Source organism: Enhydra lutris, unplaced genomic scaffold (assembly GCF_002288905.1).
Source record: "Enhydra lutris kenyoni isolate GAN:26980312 unplaced genomic scaffold, ASM228890v2 scaffoldscaffold11, whole genome shotgun sequence".
Classification (NCBI taxonomy): Eukaryota; Metazoa; Chordata; class Mammalia; order Carnivora; family Mustelidae; genus Enhydra; species Enhydra lutris.
The window spans coordinates 34,716,142-34,732,012 of record NW_019154095.1 but is presented as its reverse complement, the minus strand read 5'-3'; the positions used below and the strand labels follow the sequence as shown (position 1 = coordinate 34,732,012).

At 54.5% G+C, this 15,871-nt stretch overlaps 1 protein-coding gene across 3 annotated transcripts in view; it reads right to left on the bottom strand.

The window, feature by feature from the left end:
• LOC111144492 (adhesion G protein-coupled receptor A2) overlaps positions 1 to 8,020 on the bottom strand; it is a 33,883-nt gene extending 25,863 nt beyond the window's left edge. For all 3 annotated transcript variants that reach the window (XM_022498794.1, XM_022498797.1, XM_022498795.1), the window contains exon 1: positions 7,645 to 8,020. In XM_022498794.1, coding sequence (XP_022354502.1) covers positions 7,645 to 7,907 — 263 coding nt within the window. In that variant the 5' untranslated portion in view covers positions 7,908 to 8,020. The remainder of the gene's footprint in view (positions 1 to 7,644) is intronic.
• Between the last annotated feature and the right edge of the window lie 7,851 nt (positions 8,021 to 15,871).

The window sequence follows — 15,871 nt, the reverse complement described above, 5'->3', positions numbered from 1 at the left end:
AGTAAATAACAACCAAATGTCAAACTATGTCAATGAGCAAGAACTGTTTCACTTCATGAAGGAGGTGGGTGCATTCCTGTGTGCTTGATATGACAGTAAGGGTCTCCGAAAAGGAAACTGCCTCCAGTCCACAGGCCCCGCCCTGATGCACAGCCTCCGGCTAAAGGCTGCCCTCCTGTGGCTTCCCTTTCTTTCCAGTCTGCCCTTCACATCCAGTTAGCCTGATCCCCAGGGGACTAACTGGTGGAGAGGACACACAGCGCTCCCGAACTTCCTCGTCATCCCTTCCCTTGGCAGGAAGCCTGTCCGCACAGCCTGTATTGGCTGTATTGAAGGAGACCAGGTAAGACCTTCCTTCCCCATGCTATGGGGGTTGTGTCTAGATATGGCCTCTGACCTCAGCCTTGAAGCTGAACTGTCCAGGCAGGGCCTGAGGTTAAGGTCAGGAAAGAAAATAGTCTTGGAATGGCTCCTATGCATGGAGCCTTCTTGTCTTCTTTTTTCTAACCTACGCTCTCTACAAGGGCACCCCAGCTTGGTTGTGAGGAGGCAGGATCAAGAAATTGGGGCTGAGATGGGGAGGACTAATCTGAGGGAGTCTGCAGCCTGAGAAGAGGGGCTGGGGGTATTGGTGGTGGGTGGCTGGTGTGCCTTGCTGGAGATCTGGGGCCCCAGCACCTAGCTTGAGTGCATGGAATCAAGTCTGCTGTGCTCATTCATGCCTAAGTACTCATTCAATCTTCAAGTCTACACTGACGCCTATTGTGGGCTTGGCCGTGTGCGACACAATGCTACTACAGACATCAATGAGACGTGGGGTCTACAATCCTCCATTCATGGAAGGTGGAGGGACATGTGTCAGACCGGATGGAATGTTTGTGTGTATATGTGTCCACTTGATTCAAGGAAGCTGGGAAGTTACTCCCAATCTGCCCTAAGTGCTTCTCCAAACACAGCCTAAAATCTCAGGCCGGGCGGAGCTACGATTTTGGGTGAAGAAAGTGGATTTCTTTTCAAATCCAGATAAACCTGCAAGGATCAATTTGTTATGTCTTTTTTTTTTTTTTTCTTTTGAGAGAGATCACAAGCAGGGGAGAAGGGCAGAGAGAAAAGTAAATGCTTAACTGAGTCACCCAGGTGCCTGTTATTAGTCTTTTACACTCAAGTATAAATTAGTCCTTTAATCTTTCTACCACAGAACTCTCCCTTGGGAGCCCTGAGGCCCTGATCCTGTCCTGCTTTGTGAGCCTGTATCCAGTCTCCACGATGAGACTGTATGGCCCCTGAGGTCAGACACCAGCTCCCTCACCTCCTCGCGCTGGTGCAACGGAACAAAGGGACCAGGGACCAGTATCTGGAGGCACAGAGCTCCAGGCAAGGTGGATGTGGTCCAGGACAGGGCTCATGCTGAACCCTGGCTTTCTCAAGCCATAGAGCAGTTTCCTCCTCCCTCCACTCCCCTGCCCCTACTCTGTCGCCCCTGCTCTGCCCCCTGCCTGGTCAGTCAGTCTTGGCAGAGCTCAGTCCTGACAGCGTGGAGACAGCACCCTTGCCTCCACAGTACAGCCCTCCTGAAACTTCCCCTGCCCCTGCAGGGGTGTGGTCCTGAAGTCTTGCGAGGTGCAAGAGAGGGAGAGAAGCACCAGGTTGATCTTTAGAAACCACCTGCCCTGCGTGGTTTCTGAAGATTCTGAATACTCTGAGGAGTATTCAGAATACTCTGTGCAGACATTTTGTCAGAGGTCCCCTAAATACACACGTGTTTATTATGTTATCTGCCCCTTTTCCCTGGCTCATGTGTCCATATGGAGGAAGAAGATCACTATCTCCCCTGCTCTGTCCCCAGGGATGAGGTCATCATGGGATGAGGCTGACCCGGGACCAAGAGCCATGGGGTCTGGCTAGTTTGTGTGATCTTAGGCAGGTCAACCCCTCTCTGGAGGTTTCTTCTTCGTAAAAGAAGGGTCTGGATGGAAGACTCCCACTCCTTATATTTGATGGCTTTTCCCATCCTGGATACCGGGTCTCCTGGAGCCTGAAGTCTAAAGTTTCTGCCTCACCACCACACAGCAGGCACAGAGCCCTAGGTGGGTGGGTTAGTGGGGGGCGGCTCTCAGACTTTCCCTTCCCTTTCCAGCTGGGAAATGTCTGGCCCCTCAAGTTCAGGCTGGAACTCCCTCCTCAGTCCTCTCTCCGCTCCATTCGCTGCTACTCGGTGACAGATTGGTTCCCCTGCCCCTCACCTGCTCCTATCCATCTTGCACACCCCTTTGCTCCCCTATCCCATCTTCCCTCCCGACTCCCAGGGCTAGGGAAGCTGGGTCCTGGGAGGTTGCCTGAGTTAGCTACACTCCACAGTTTCTCTGCTCCCCCACCCCCATTACCCAGTCCTAAAAGCAAAGGAATGTTCTGGAGTTTGGGAAGGATGGGGGCCCGCCAGAGGAGGGAGGAAGGGGAGGAGGCAGCTTTGTCCTGTCAGTGTCTGAGCTCTAAATAGAACAGAGCGCTGGTCTGGGGGAATGAAAATAAACAGCCCCTCCAAGCCGCCCCTTCCAAGCAGTTACCGGACTTTCCTTCTAGTACCTCAGCCCAGTGCCATTTCCCTCTCCTCTTCTCCCCTGCTCTCCTGGTCCAGTGTGGGGGCAGGGATCTCTATCTCAGGGTCACAAAGGAGTGAGGAGTACTGGTCCAGGCTGTGTGGCACTGGGAAACTCATCTCCCCTCTCTGGGATCTGGTGAGGAGAGCCCGCTGGATGGAAGGACATGGAGCCACTCCGAGGTGGTTGGAACTTCTCCTTCAGGAAAGCGTTCTTATCCCAATGATTTCTCCTGTGGCATAAGCTTGGAAACTCTCTCCCTTTAAAAACATGACCCCCAATTTAAGGGTCAATTTATGGTCAGGTTCAAATTACACTGGTTTGCCTGTGCCTTTGGGGGAAATTCTCAGACTCACTCCCCCAGGGCTAGGGATTACCCACCATCCCCTCCCCCCACCAAGGATGGTAATCCATGGGATAGTTGGTGGGAGTCCGTGGGAAGGGACCTCCTTGGGGATCAGAAGTGGCTGGGTTCATGCACATGTTCTGAATAATTCAGGCCAAATTACCCATTCTGGGTCCTGGAACCACTGGGATGCTGAATTATAGGGGTTGTCTTTGGAGTTCAGTGTGGTGGCCTCTCCAGTCTCTCTGGTGCAATGAGACTCAACCAGTAAACCCCAGAGGGCTCTGGTCTCTGCCCAGGGCTTGCCCTGAGATGGGACCACGGACCCTGACATCCTGCACATGAGGGAGACTAAAGGGTCCCCAGGAGCTACGGGAAGGGGCTGGCTGCTGCCAGCTTCTGCACATAGTTGCGAAGTCCAAGGGGAACGTGGATTTTTTCTGGGCTCCTCCTTCAGGCAGGCGGGGTGAGGAGTCCCCACTGGGCGTGCTGCAGCTGAGCCCCTGCCTCAGGAGGGTAAGGTGGTGTGCCCGGAGTCTCCCAGCTGCCTCCCACCTTCCGTCCCCAGCCTCTTCCCTCTTTTCATTCCTTCTTTCGCTCTGCTCTCTCCCCCTCCCCCTCCTCTCCCGCACAAAAGCTCTCTGTACACAGCCACTTCCTCTGGCTGCTGTCTCTGAGCCCAGACCTTATGAGAACCATATGGGGGAAAGAGGGTGGAAGAGAAGGGGGTGGGGAAGCTGGCAAGGACCCGCCCCTCCAGCCAGCATCTTTCCACTCCCCTCAGGCTATGTGCAAGGCAGTTGGCACACTTTGCCCCCAACTCCCCTAACTGGATCCTGGCAGCTGGGGTGAGGGGCACTGAGGGGAGGGGTCAGTCCAGAGGGAGATCTGTGTTCAAGAACCAGTTTCCTGAGGCTGGAGCAAGCACAAGGGCTGTGAAAGGGCCTCGCCTTCACCCCATGCTGTCTCTAGAGACCCTCAAACCCCAGCGAAAGGATCTGGCCACCACAAGCTGCATCTGAATGGCAAACGCCCCTTCTCCCCTGTGTGGGCTGCTGATGTGGTGGGCAGCCCCTGCCCCAGAAAGAGGAGGTGAAGCGGACAAGGGTTTGTGGGTTCTGGGAGAATTCAGAACGACCTGTACCTTGCCTGCCTTCTCCCCACCCAGCCTGGGAATGTTCCCAGGTCAAAAGGGCCTTGGTTCTGCTGGGAAGGAACTGGGTTTTTTAAAAAGTGGCTTTGTGTCCCTTGGGTCCCAAGACCAGCCAGGTGAACAGCAAGTCCCTCACCCAAGAGAAGTGTAAGAGAACCCAGCCAGCTGCTCCTGGCGTCATCTAGGGTCAGGACACCAGGCCCTCCCCTCCTGGCCTCAGTTTGCTCAGCCCTAAGACCAAGAGGCTGGATTTGCTCATCTGTAAGGGCCTTTTCAGTGCAGCTGGTCTAGGAATTTATGACCCTGGCTGGGATCCTCTGAGGGGCTGCTCAGATGTCCCAGAAGGTCATTGTAGGAGATTTCCTTTTGGAGTTACCTATTATCAGTCCTTTCCTAGAATTCCTTATTATCCCCCTCCCTCTTCCTCTCACTCCCGGAGCAGAGAAGCAGAAGGGGAGCCCCATCAGCTGCTGTCCAGGAATGGGTGGGGGGTTCACAGGGGTCTTCATCTCCCTCCCATACCCAGGCTCTCCCTGAAATTCACCATCTCCCATGAGACCTTTCCCTCTGGGGGAGAGTCAGAAAGGCCCCTGCTCTGGACAGGAGCATCAGTGTCCACAGCCACCATGCAGACCGAGCTGAGGGGTGGGACAGATGGATCAGGAAGGGAGCCAAGAGTTCTGCTTTCCTGGAAAACTGCAAATGAAAATCCATTAGAAGGGGAAAAAGCAAAGGGTGGGGAGAGGGGGCACAAAGTCTACAAAAACAGAAGGCAGAAGTTAGGATAATAGGATGGAAGGGTTTTCAGTGCAGTAAACAGGACTAGTCACGGAATTGCCCCAGAACTGCCCAGAAGCTTTCTCTGAGCAGAGACAGGAGGCTCCTTGCAGACAGGCACCTTTTCTAGCACTTTCTTGGCCTGAAGAGTCCAGCACTGGCACCTACCAGGCTTTCCAAGGTGGAGTCCTGGGTCCCCTGAGGACCCAAGTGAGCAGGGTGGGGTGTGAAGGGGACTGGGACTGGGTGGCCCATTCCGGAGGAAAAGAGGGGAGGAGGAAGGAGATAAAGCCAGGGGTGCAAAAATTGATCTGTGATAGTCCTGTTGTTTCCACCAGGTGACAGACAAAAAGATGGCAGGGGAAATCCGTGTAGAAACACAAAGAGTAAGGAGGAGGAGTCTGGGAAGGTGTGGAGAAGGTTCTCAAACTCCTGGTCTCCTGTTTTGCTGCCAGGCTGAAGTCCCTTCCCAGCACGTCTCTTCCTTCTTCCCTCAAGAGGCATGCTGGGTAGGGATGGGTATGCTGGAGTGGGTGAGCCCTGGGGAGAGAACCCGGGCCCAGCAATCAGGGTCAGGTTTAGGTGGAGCCTGGAGGGAGCCTAAGAAATATGTTTGTGGCTAGGATTCAGCCATACTCCAGGTTGAGGGCCCAGCGGGCTCCTCGAAGCTTCTAGGGCCCTCCCTAGAGTTGCTGTCGGGATGCCCAGCTAGGCTGCAGGGGCGTGGGGGGCGGTGTTGGCTGTTCCTTTGGAAGGTATCTTAAGTCAGCTAGGTGAGTGGCCTGGGACAAAGAAGGGGCCCTTCCTCTGGGAGCAGTTTGGGTTGGGAAGGTGATCTAGCATTCGTGTTTGCTGACACCCTGTCACAGTATATTCTCACCAAGGGTTGGCTGTGCTCACTCCTTGGAGTGGCGTCGATGGGAATTAGCTATGGCTGGAAAGCATTAGTTACCAAATCATTCTAAGATGTACTGCAAAACCACCTTTTAATGTTTTCCCCCTCTTTTCTGCCTTCAGTATGTGTGGATTCCTTAATCCCAACAAGCAGACACACAGAGAGATGGTGTCCTACATATGAGTGTGAATACAACCACAAGATTGAGTAGACACACACACACACACACCCCTCTCTTGAACCGAGTTATCATGGCCCAGCAGGGGCTCACAGAGACATGGGCCCAACCATTCCACACAGCAAGCATATTTATCCTCCAGATCTGAGTGGGCTGGGGAATGCACGGGCCTGTCTGGACCCTTCAAAACCAGTGGACAATCAAAGAGACCAGGACTGAGCAGCCCTAGCTGCCTTCCCAGGCCACCACCATATCCCAGAGTTGCTGCTGGGACGTGGGAGAGAGCAGACACATTGCCTCCACTCCCCTAATGCACACACATACACTCAGCGTGCCTGCACACACACACGCGCGCGCGCGCGCGCGCACACACACACACACACACACACACACCCCAGCTGGGGAAAATGCAGGCCAAGCCGCCAACGTCAGAGGCTGACCAGTCGTGTCCTGTCAGGAAGCCGGCAGCCTCTGAACTCACCCAACCAGAGGCATGACTGTATTGTTCTGGACACAATCAGGATAGACTGTGAGCCAGCCCCAAGTCTGGGCAAGGGGCGGTGGGGAAACGCTTGCCACCGGGGTCAGGAAGACAGGAAAGGGGAAGCGCTCGCAGGCTGGGTCCGGGACAGGAAAGGCACGGGCCGCTCCGGCCGGACCCTCCACTCCGCGGCGTGCGTGGAGCTGGGAGCACGTGGTCAGAGCAGGAAATCGCCGCGGCGGGCTGGGGTCGCGGAGTGTCCTGCGGTGGCGGGGGCTTCAGCCCTCCATCGGGGAGGCTTGGGGTGGGGTCGGGGTGCGGCGCCACCCGGCCGCGCTCGCCGCAGCCAAGTGAGCGCTCAGTACGGGCCCTGGCTGAGAAAGGAAACGGGATGACGGAAGGCGTTCGGGAGGCAGCCGCCTCCCCCTCAGCCGGGTTTCTTTCTTCGCAGTCTTGGGAGCGAAGAAGTCAATCGATTAACAGCCAAAGCTGGTGTTATACCCAGTGGAAGCAAAGAAGAGGGAGGGGTGCGGGACCCGGCGTACAGCTCACTTCACAGATGGGCGCGGAGGGAGAGGGGCCCGAGTCGAACCGTGACGCCGGGGTCTCATTCAGGCCAGAAGCGCCGCAATCCCAAAGACAGATTTTCCGACAGCCCCCGCCCGCACCCGCCCTATGGAGACCGGCTGGAAGTGGGGCTGGCAGGCTTGGGGAGGGGGGTGCGGATAGGGTGCCGGGAGGAGCCAAGCCCGCTGGGTGAACCCGGGAGACTCCTCCAGTCCAGCCAAGGACGCGTCCGCGGAGGTAACGACCGCAGCCACCTTTGAGGCCGCGGGCGTCGATCTTTCCTGAGCCTTCCCCCAGCCCACCCACTCAGGTCCCCGAAGTCTGCAACACTAGCGCAGGCTGGAAAGTCAAAGGGGCGTGGGCGTCCCGCCGGCGCGCATTCCCTTCACCTGTGCAGGTGAGTGGGCGCCCGCGGTGCCTCTCTCTCGGGCGCAGCCGGCCCCCGAAGCCCCTCCTCCCTCCACACCCCTGGAGCCCTAATGCTCCCCGCACTGCTCCAAGCCTCCCTTCTCGGCGCCTGGACTCAGGCCTGTCCCCGAGTCTCTGAAGTGGCGGCAACGTCCCGGTCCCTTTCCTCTCGCCCCTCCCGTCCTGTCTCCGTTCGCCCCCTCGTCGGGGCTCGGGCCCGCCGGCCGAGTGGGGGTACTCACAGGGTGACGGTGCCGTTAGGCAGAAGGCTGGGCTCGGGAGGCTCCGGGAGGTCCCCGCCGCCGCACACCACTCTCCTGCGCGCCGGGTTGGGGGCGCCGCCGCTCAGCCCCTTGGGCCGCTCCCCCGAGCATTTGCAGCTGCGAATGGGGACGGGGCAGCCAGGCGCACCCCGGGTCTCGGGCGCCAGGAGCAGTAGCCACGGCAGCAGCGGCAGCAGCAGGCGCGCTGGCGCCCCCCGCATCCTAAGTCCCGCGGCGCCCATCAGCCCATCGCCCCGCGGGGACCCACAGCTCTGGGGCCCGTCTGTGCGCCGGCCAGAGGGACCTGGGCTTGCGGGAGGCGTGCTCAGCAGGGGCCCCGGGCGTCCGAGGGCGGGGCGGGGGGCCCTGGGCGGAGGCAAGCCCCGGGGTCCCCGCCGCCGCGCCCCGGGGGCATGTCCGGCGAGCGCCCCGGCGGGGAGGACGCGGGCGCGGCTGTCAGCGCGGCGCGGGCGGCCCCCGGCGGCGCGGCCCAAGTCTCTGCGCTGTGATCCCGGGCCGCCCGAGGCCGGGCCCCTCCGCGTCGCCTGCTCGCTCCGCGATGATCTGGAACCTAGCGGATCGCGCCGGGCTCCTGCTGCTGCCGCCGCCGCCGCCGCTCCGGGCCATGGATGGAGGCAGCTCCGCGCGGCGCCGCTCCCGCCGCCGCCAGCCCCCACCCGCCCTCCCGAGAGGGCGCCCTCCCCTCGCCAGCTCGCCCGTCCGCTAGGCCCTAGCGCCTTCCGCTACGCAGCCAGGCAGCTGCCCTCCCTCGAGCGAGAGCCGGCCAGGAGGCTTAAGGCCCCGCGCGTCCCCGAACTCGCCCTAAGCCTAGACTCCTTCTCCCTTCCGCGCCGCCCCCCTTCCCCGGGCCGGGACTCTTCCTCTCCACAACCCATCTCAGCCCTCAAAGCCAACCACCACCACTTTCCACAAAACTCTCCCTCGCTCTTGCTCATCCAGCCCGCACCCCTATGCTCTGGTTCCTTCATTGACCTGCGGGTTTGGCCAGAGATGGCTGGTGCTCCCCGTCTGGGGTTGGGATTGAACTTTGTTCACCGCCCTGGCGTTGCTGACACTCGGCTTCCCTTGGCCCCTGACCTGATGGGCCCCTCTGTAAACTTGCTCTCCATCCCACAGCCCTGCTCCAGCCACTGCAGGATACAAACCAGAGACTTAGGAAGGCGCAGACCCTCGTCTGCTGCCAGTGACCTCGCCCAACGGGGGGTGCATGTCCCTGGGCCACGGAGGGGTCAAAGGCCAAGGCAACAGGCTAGATCTGGCCTCCTACCTTTTCCATATCCATGTGTGTGTCTGTGTGTGTGTGTTTAGGAAGCAGTGGGAATGAGGGAAATGGGAAGAAAAGCAGGGATCTGGGCCAGGGTGTGGAAAGAGCACTGCCTGTGAGTCAGGAGGGCTTCATTCTAGATGGCTCTATTTGACTTTGGATACAGCCTCTAATGTCTTGGAGTATCTAATCTCTCGGGTCAACATGGGGCTCTGCGTGCCTAATTTATGAATGTCAGTTGTGGTAGTTGGATGAGTGAGTGGAAGATAGGGGACACTCAGTTTCCAGAAGCAGAGGGATGGTGGCTTTGGGAAGTGTCTGACCTTGGCAAAGGGGCACGGGAATGAAAGTTGCCAGAGGATCCTAGATGGACTGTGATGCAAGCTGGGAATGGGGCTGGGGACAGAGGGAGAAAGAAGTGTGACCTAGTATGTCTGCTTCCTCAGTTTCCCCACAAACTCTGCCTTTTCTGACCTTAACAGACCCTTCGCTGCTGAGGGACAGGCTGCCTGGGTTGGAGGATCCCTGGGCAGAACTCCTATTCCTTATGGTTCACTGTATCGCCAAAGAAGGTCACTAACTGCCACCTCCTTTCTGTGGTCTTGGCCCTGTCAGTGTGTGTGGCACCTTTTCCAGCACCATGGCCTTTCGGTCCAATCTCCCACCTCCCTTTGCAGCACCTTCTCTCCCTGTCAGAGGCAGACACTGGGCCCAGACACTGGTTTCTTCATTTTCCCTCTCTGGCTCCACCAGTCTCTCCAGGCTGCAGGCTCTGGTTCCTGCAACTTCCAAAGATAAATAAATAGTGATTGCAAATGGAGTAAGAGAGAAGGGGAATGGACTCCCCAGCAGGAGCCCTCTGTAGGCGGCAGGCAGGCTGAGACTGCATTCCTTTGGAAGGGTCGAGATGGAGGCACCGCTACAGGCAGGGTCTGCCATTCAACTCTCCTGCTCCTGGACAAGGGAAGCTTCTCAGAGAGGAGGAGGAGAGGCCTCTGGCCTAGGTCACACAGCTTTTTCTGTCAATTCTTTTTGCTAAATGAAGACACTCGAAAGTCTGGAAAGGAATTGTCCTAGGACACGCACTCTGTGAGCTGTACAGAGGCCAAAGGACATTTAACGAGGCAAAACTTCCCCAGGGGTGGGAAGGAGGTGTTGCCTGGAGACATTTATAAAACGTTGTCCTGGTGCCCCTGGGTGGCTCAGTTGGTTAAGTGTCTGCCTTCAGCTTGGGTCATGGTCTCAGGGTCTTGGGATTGAGCCCCACGTTGGGCTCTGCAAGGGCTCCCTGGTCAGTGGGGAGCCTGCTTCTCCTTCTCCCTCTTCCCCTCCCCCTGCTTGTGCTGTGCTTGCACACGCTCGTGGGAGCTCTCTCTCTCTGTCAAATAAATAAATAAAAATCTTAAAAAAAAAAAAAAAGAATAAAATGCTGTCCTGTCCTGTATGTCATCACGTTTGGCTTCTCTACCCACCTAGAGAAATGAATGCAGCGGGAGTTACTTTTCCATTTTACGAATGTGGGTGAGGAAACTGAGTCACGAACAGTGAAGAGCCAGGGAGATTTACCTTTCATTTGCTTTTCAAGAGCTCTTTTCTCTGAGCCACTCAAAGCTTTTCCTACAGGAAGCTCCCTGGCTTATCTGTCCTCAGAGGCACCGGGTGGGAAAGATGAGTGGCCCACAGGAACGTCCTTTTTTTTGTTTTTCGGAAGTTTGTTTGCGTCTGAAGGAGAACTCATACTTAGTCCCAATCTCAAGAAATTTGGCTAGGGAGTTTGGCCAATTAAATACTCCCTGATCATGTGATAAGCTCTTTAATCGAGTAGGGATAAGGTGCCATGATAATAGAGAGGAGGCTGAAATGGTCCTATTGAAGCAAGAGAGAGGGGGCTTACAAAGTTTAGTCCCATATAGGGCAGAAGAGTAACCCACCTGGCTCTACTAAACCATCATTATTCCCTTAAGTATCTTCAGGCTCAGGTCCGCTTTGCTTCTCTCAAAAGAAGTTTGCCTTTCCTAGGTTCTAGCTGCTTAGCCAACCTCTCTCTGCCCCCAGCTGCAATGCTGATCCAGTCCTCTTTCTCAAGGAGGAGCTGGGGCTTCTTACCCCATTGATAGACTAGCCTCTCCATTAGGAGCAGCTGAGAGTGGGAGGCTGGGGTAATTTTCAGTAACCCCTCCCTCCGAGCCTGGAGCAGACCAAAGTTACCACAGGAGGACATGCACAGGAGAGCTAATGGCCACTGAGTGGTTATTATGTGCCACGCATTTGTCGACCACCTTTTACAAGAATTCGCTCATTGAGTCCTTCCAACAGGCTGAGGATGACTGTTTTAGCCGACAGGGAACTAAGGCGTGAAGATGCCCCTTAGTAGTCTAAGGTTACAAGCTAGAAAGTAATAAAGGCAGGATTCGAACCCAGGCACTCTGCGCTCCAGAGTCCAGATTTTTAACCATGATGCTCTGTAATTTGTAGATGGGCTCTCAGCAACTCCCTCCAAAGTTTACTTCTCCTTGAAGTTTTCTCGTTTTGATTCCCTGGCCCTTTCTGGGCAGAATCTCTATAGATGTCCACTCACAAACCATAGCTGGTTGTAGAATCAGGACTCCCTCCCCTAGTTTAACAGGATCAAGGGTGCCAGAAACTTTCCAAAGGAGCCTCACTGCTCAGCTAGAAGGAATGAAGGAGTGACTAAAGACAGAACCGGCAGGAGCTAGCATGTCCCAGCCCCACGTGCTACTCTCTCCCTCCAGCTGTCTGGGGGCTGCATACTGGATGTTCACCTTTGAATTCTAGGTTTTCTTTTCTTTCTTTGTTTTTTTTTTTTTTTTTTTGTTTAAGATTTAATTTATTTGACAGAGAGACACAGCGAGAGAGGGAACAGAAGCAGGGGCAGTGGGAGAGGGAGAAGCAATCTTCCTGCCAGGCACGGAACCCGATGTGGGGTTCGATCCCAGGACCCTGGGATCACGACCTGAGCCGAAGGCAGACGCCAAGCAACTGAGCCACCCGGAAGCCCCAACCTTTTTTTTTTTTTTAAGATTTTATTTATTTATTTGAGGTAGAGAGTGAGTGAGAGAGAGCACAAGCGAGGGGAGGGGCAGCGGAAGAGGGAGAAGCAGACTCCTGCTGAGCAGGGAGCCCAAAGTGGGGCTCCATCCCAGGACCCTGGGATCATGACCAAAGCTAAAGGCAGACGCTTAACCCACTGAGCCACCCAGGTGCCCCATGAATTCTTAGGTTTTCTAACTCCCTCTGTGCCTTGTTACCTTTCAGAAGCAGGATCCTAACAAAGGCCCAGGACAACAGTAGAGGAGATAATGGCCCATAATTGGGTTGGTAATGCAAATATGATATTTCTCCAGGGCTCCATTAACTTATACAGACACTATGGAGTCATAGAACCTGTGACCTCCCCCCACCCCCCAACCTACAACTCCCTCCCAGGATGGCTGTGCTGGACAGCCCACTGGGCTCTCTGTCCTCTTCTCTGTCCTGTACCTTCCTCTGGGGAGAGTGTTGAGCTGCCTGTCCTGTTGGAACATTCACACAGGGTATTCATGACGGAGAAACCCTCCTGCCTCAACCAGAAGGAATGAATAAGAACTGTGAAAAGCTGGGGCACCTGGGTGGCTCAGTAGGTTAAGTGTCTGCCTTTGGCTCAGGTCATGATTTCAGGGTCCTGGGATCAAGCCTCACCTGAGGCTCCCTGCTCAGTGGGGATCCTGCTTTTTCCCTCTCCCCCTGCTTGTATACAAACACACACACACACACACACTCTCTCTCTCTCTCATTCTATCTCATATAAATGAAATCTTTTTTTTTTTTTAAGATTTTATTTATTTATTTGACAGACAGAGATCACAAGTAGACAGAGAGGCAGGCAGAGAGAGAGAGAGGGAAGCAGGCTCCCTGCTGAGCAGAGAGCCCGATGCGGGACTCGATCCCAGGACCCTGAGATCATGACCTGAGCCGAAGGCAGCGGCTTAACCCACTGAGCCACCCAGGCGCCCATCATATAAATGAAATCTTAAAAAAAAATTTTTTTGTGAGAAACTACCTAGATAAATATTTGGGCCTGCAAGGGCTCCCCTTTGGTGACCAGATTTTACCACATGTTAGGTACCTGGGCATAATTTAGGCACTCCCACAGCAAGTGGTCATGATCTCTGTGTCTATTAAAATTGGACTCACCCTTGGAGCGAAATCTACTCACATTCCCCCAAATGACAGACCGCCTCTTGCACTTCGAGTTCAGTGACTAAGGGCATGGACTCTGCCGCTGGTTTCAAATCCTCGTTCTCTAGCTTATGGATCACGTGACTTGGGGCACATCACTTAATTTACCAAAGTCTCCGTTTTCTCATCTGTGAAATGGGGGATAAAAAATATTATTTACTTCAGAGAATTGTACTAATGTCGCCAGGTGTACCTAAATGATGCCTATGTGTATAACACAAAAATACACTTGCCCTTCGTCCTGGTTCCTGACCCAAAGCTCCTCAAACCCTCAGTATTTCCTGAGAGATAGGAGTGTCTTTTGTTAATCAGGAGCCTCTTTGATCACACCTGAGCTTAGGCTAATGACTGAAGTTGGGCTTCTTAGGTAGCCTCAAGATGGGGCTGGTCACCAGAAAGACTTAGTGACTGGGGGGATTGGAACTTTTTTTTTTTTTTTTAAAGATTTTATTTACTTATTTGACAGACAGAGATCACAAGCAGGCAGAGAGACAGGAGGAAGCAGGCTCCCTGCTGAGCAGAGAGCGCGATGCGGGACTTGATCCCAGGACTTCGAGATCATGACCTGAGCCGAAGGCAGCGGCTTAACCCACTGAGCCACCCAGGCGCCCCGGGATTGGAACTTTTGTCTGATGCTGACCTCTGCCTCTGGGAAAGGGACAGGGGCACTAGAGGTTGAGGTCTATAAAAACTCCAACAGTGAGACTCAGAGTGCTTCCAGGTTGGCGAACACATCACGGGGCTGGGAGGACCACACACCGGAAGAGGGCATGAGAGCTCCGTCCCCTTTCCCCATACCTTGTCCTATGCCTCTCATCCATTTGGCTGTTCCTGGTTTGAATCCTTCAACATAAACCCGCTAAGGTAAGAAAAGTGTTTTCCTGAGTCCTGTGAGCCATAGTGGCAAGTTACTGAAACCAAAGAAGGGATCATGGGAGGCTTGGGTTGACAGCAAGTCCGTCCCAAGTATGGGACACCCAAGACTCCCAACTGACACCTGAAATGGAGGGACCGAGCCCTTAACCTGTGGGGTTTGTTCCACTAGCTGAGCGGAACAAAACTGTAGCACACACAGTGGAGAACCGAGAACGCTCCATCCTAGCACACACAAGGACTTCACTAAATGTTAGCCAGGCTCCTCCCCTAGGACCTGCTGCTGTTTTTTCTTATTGGTGCTGTTGAAAAAGAAACAGCAGATCCAAAATGGAGTCACTTGTGGTAAGCCCCACATCAGCAAACCAAGACTTAATACCAAGCCTAATTTTAATCTCAGCCCTCCCAGAAATCTGACCTTTAACCGGTCAGTCTGGAATTACCTTGTCAGCACTAGTGAGGTAATCTAACTGATAGACCCCAGCCCTTTCCCAAAGGAGGGAGGTCTGGTCTGAACCAACCCACTCTTTGCTAGGAACTTCCTTTTCCCACCCCCTTCTGCCTGTACAAGCCTTCAGTATTCTACAGCATCAAGGAGCCCCGTTGCTAGATGGGCCGCTGCGTGATTCATGAATCAGTGAGTAAAGCCAATTAGATCTTCAAATGTAGTCAGCTGAATTTCATTTTTTTGGTCACAGTACCTACTTAGTTCTGTCCTCTCTCAGAGTTCATTGTTTAAGTATCTGACTCTTTCATTAGCCTGTAAGGTCCTAGAGGGAACCAGAGGAGGGAATTCTTTTATTTCTATGATTTCCAGCCTATTCTAGTGCCCAACAAATAGAAAAGACACTTATTTAATTTGTTCAACGAAGTGCTACTGAAGTCTTAGTCATTCATTTAAGCCACATTTATGGAGCCTTTACTATGTGCCAGATACGGTTTCTGGCGCTGAAGATACAGCAATAAACCAAAAGAAAGTCTGGTTTCACGACAGGAATGTTATCGCAGAGGGTGACAGATACACATACATATAACATGGTAGGTGGGGAGGAGATCAATGAAGCAAAATTAAGCCGCTTAAGGAAAAAAAGTATAATGAGGAAGACCTCTCGGACAAGGTGATCTTTGAGCAGAGTCCGGAAGGAAGCAGGTCCTGTGGATTTGGGGGGACAGAGCATTCCATGCAGGGGGAACAGCAGTGGTAGCAAGGTGGGTGGGCACTCTCTGTGCTCACTCAAGGAAGAGCTGGGGACCAGTGTGGTCACAGTGCCCTTCAACTTCATGTCCCCATCACCCAGGGTACTGATGACCCTGGGAAAGACTTTGAATTTTATTCTGAATGCGAGGAGCAGCCTAGAGTATTTGAAAAAGAGGTGTCATCTCATCTGAATTAGACTTTTACATCTCCTGTCTATGTGGCACGTGGAGGACGACGGGCCTGGGGAGCAAGAGGCCAGCTAGGAGGCCGGTCCAGTGGCAATGCCATGGCACCTCGGGCAGAGGGGCTGGTGAAGGAGGCGGAAAGAGGTTGGATGCTGGGTGTGGGCAGAGAGCGAGTCTAACGGGATTCCCTGACACACTGAAAGTGGGGTGTGAGAGGAATTTGTCAAGAATGACCGCCAGCACTGCGTAATGTCAAATCACTGTGTTGTCCACCTGAAACTAATAATAGTATTGTGTGTCTACTGTGTTTCGGTGAGAGAAAGAGAAAGATCGGCCCCCTAGGTGTTGGGCTTCCGCTGTGAAAAGAATGGAGTCACCATTTATTAAGCTGGAGATGCCTCAGGAAGGATCAAATTGGGGGAGAAA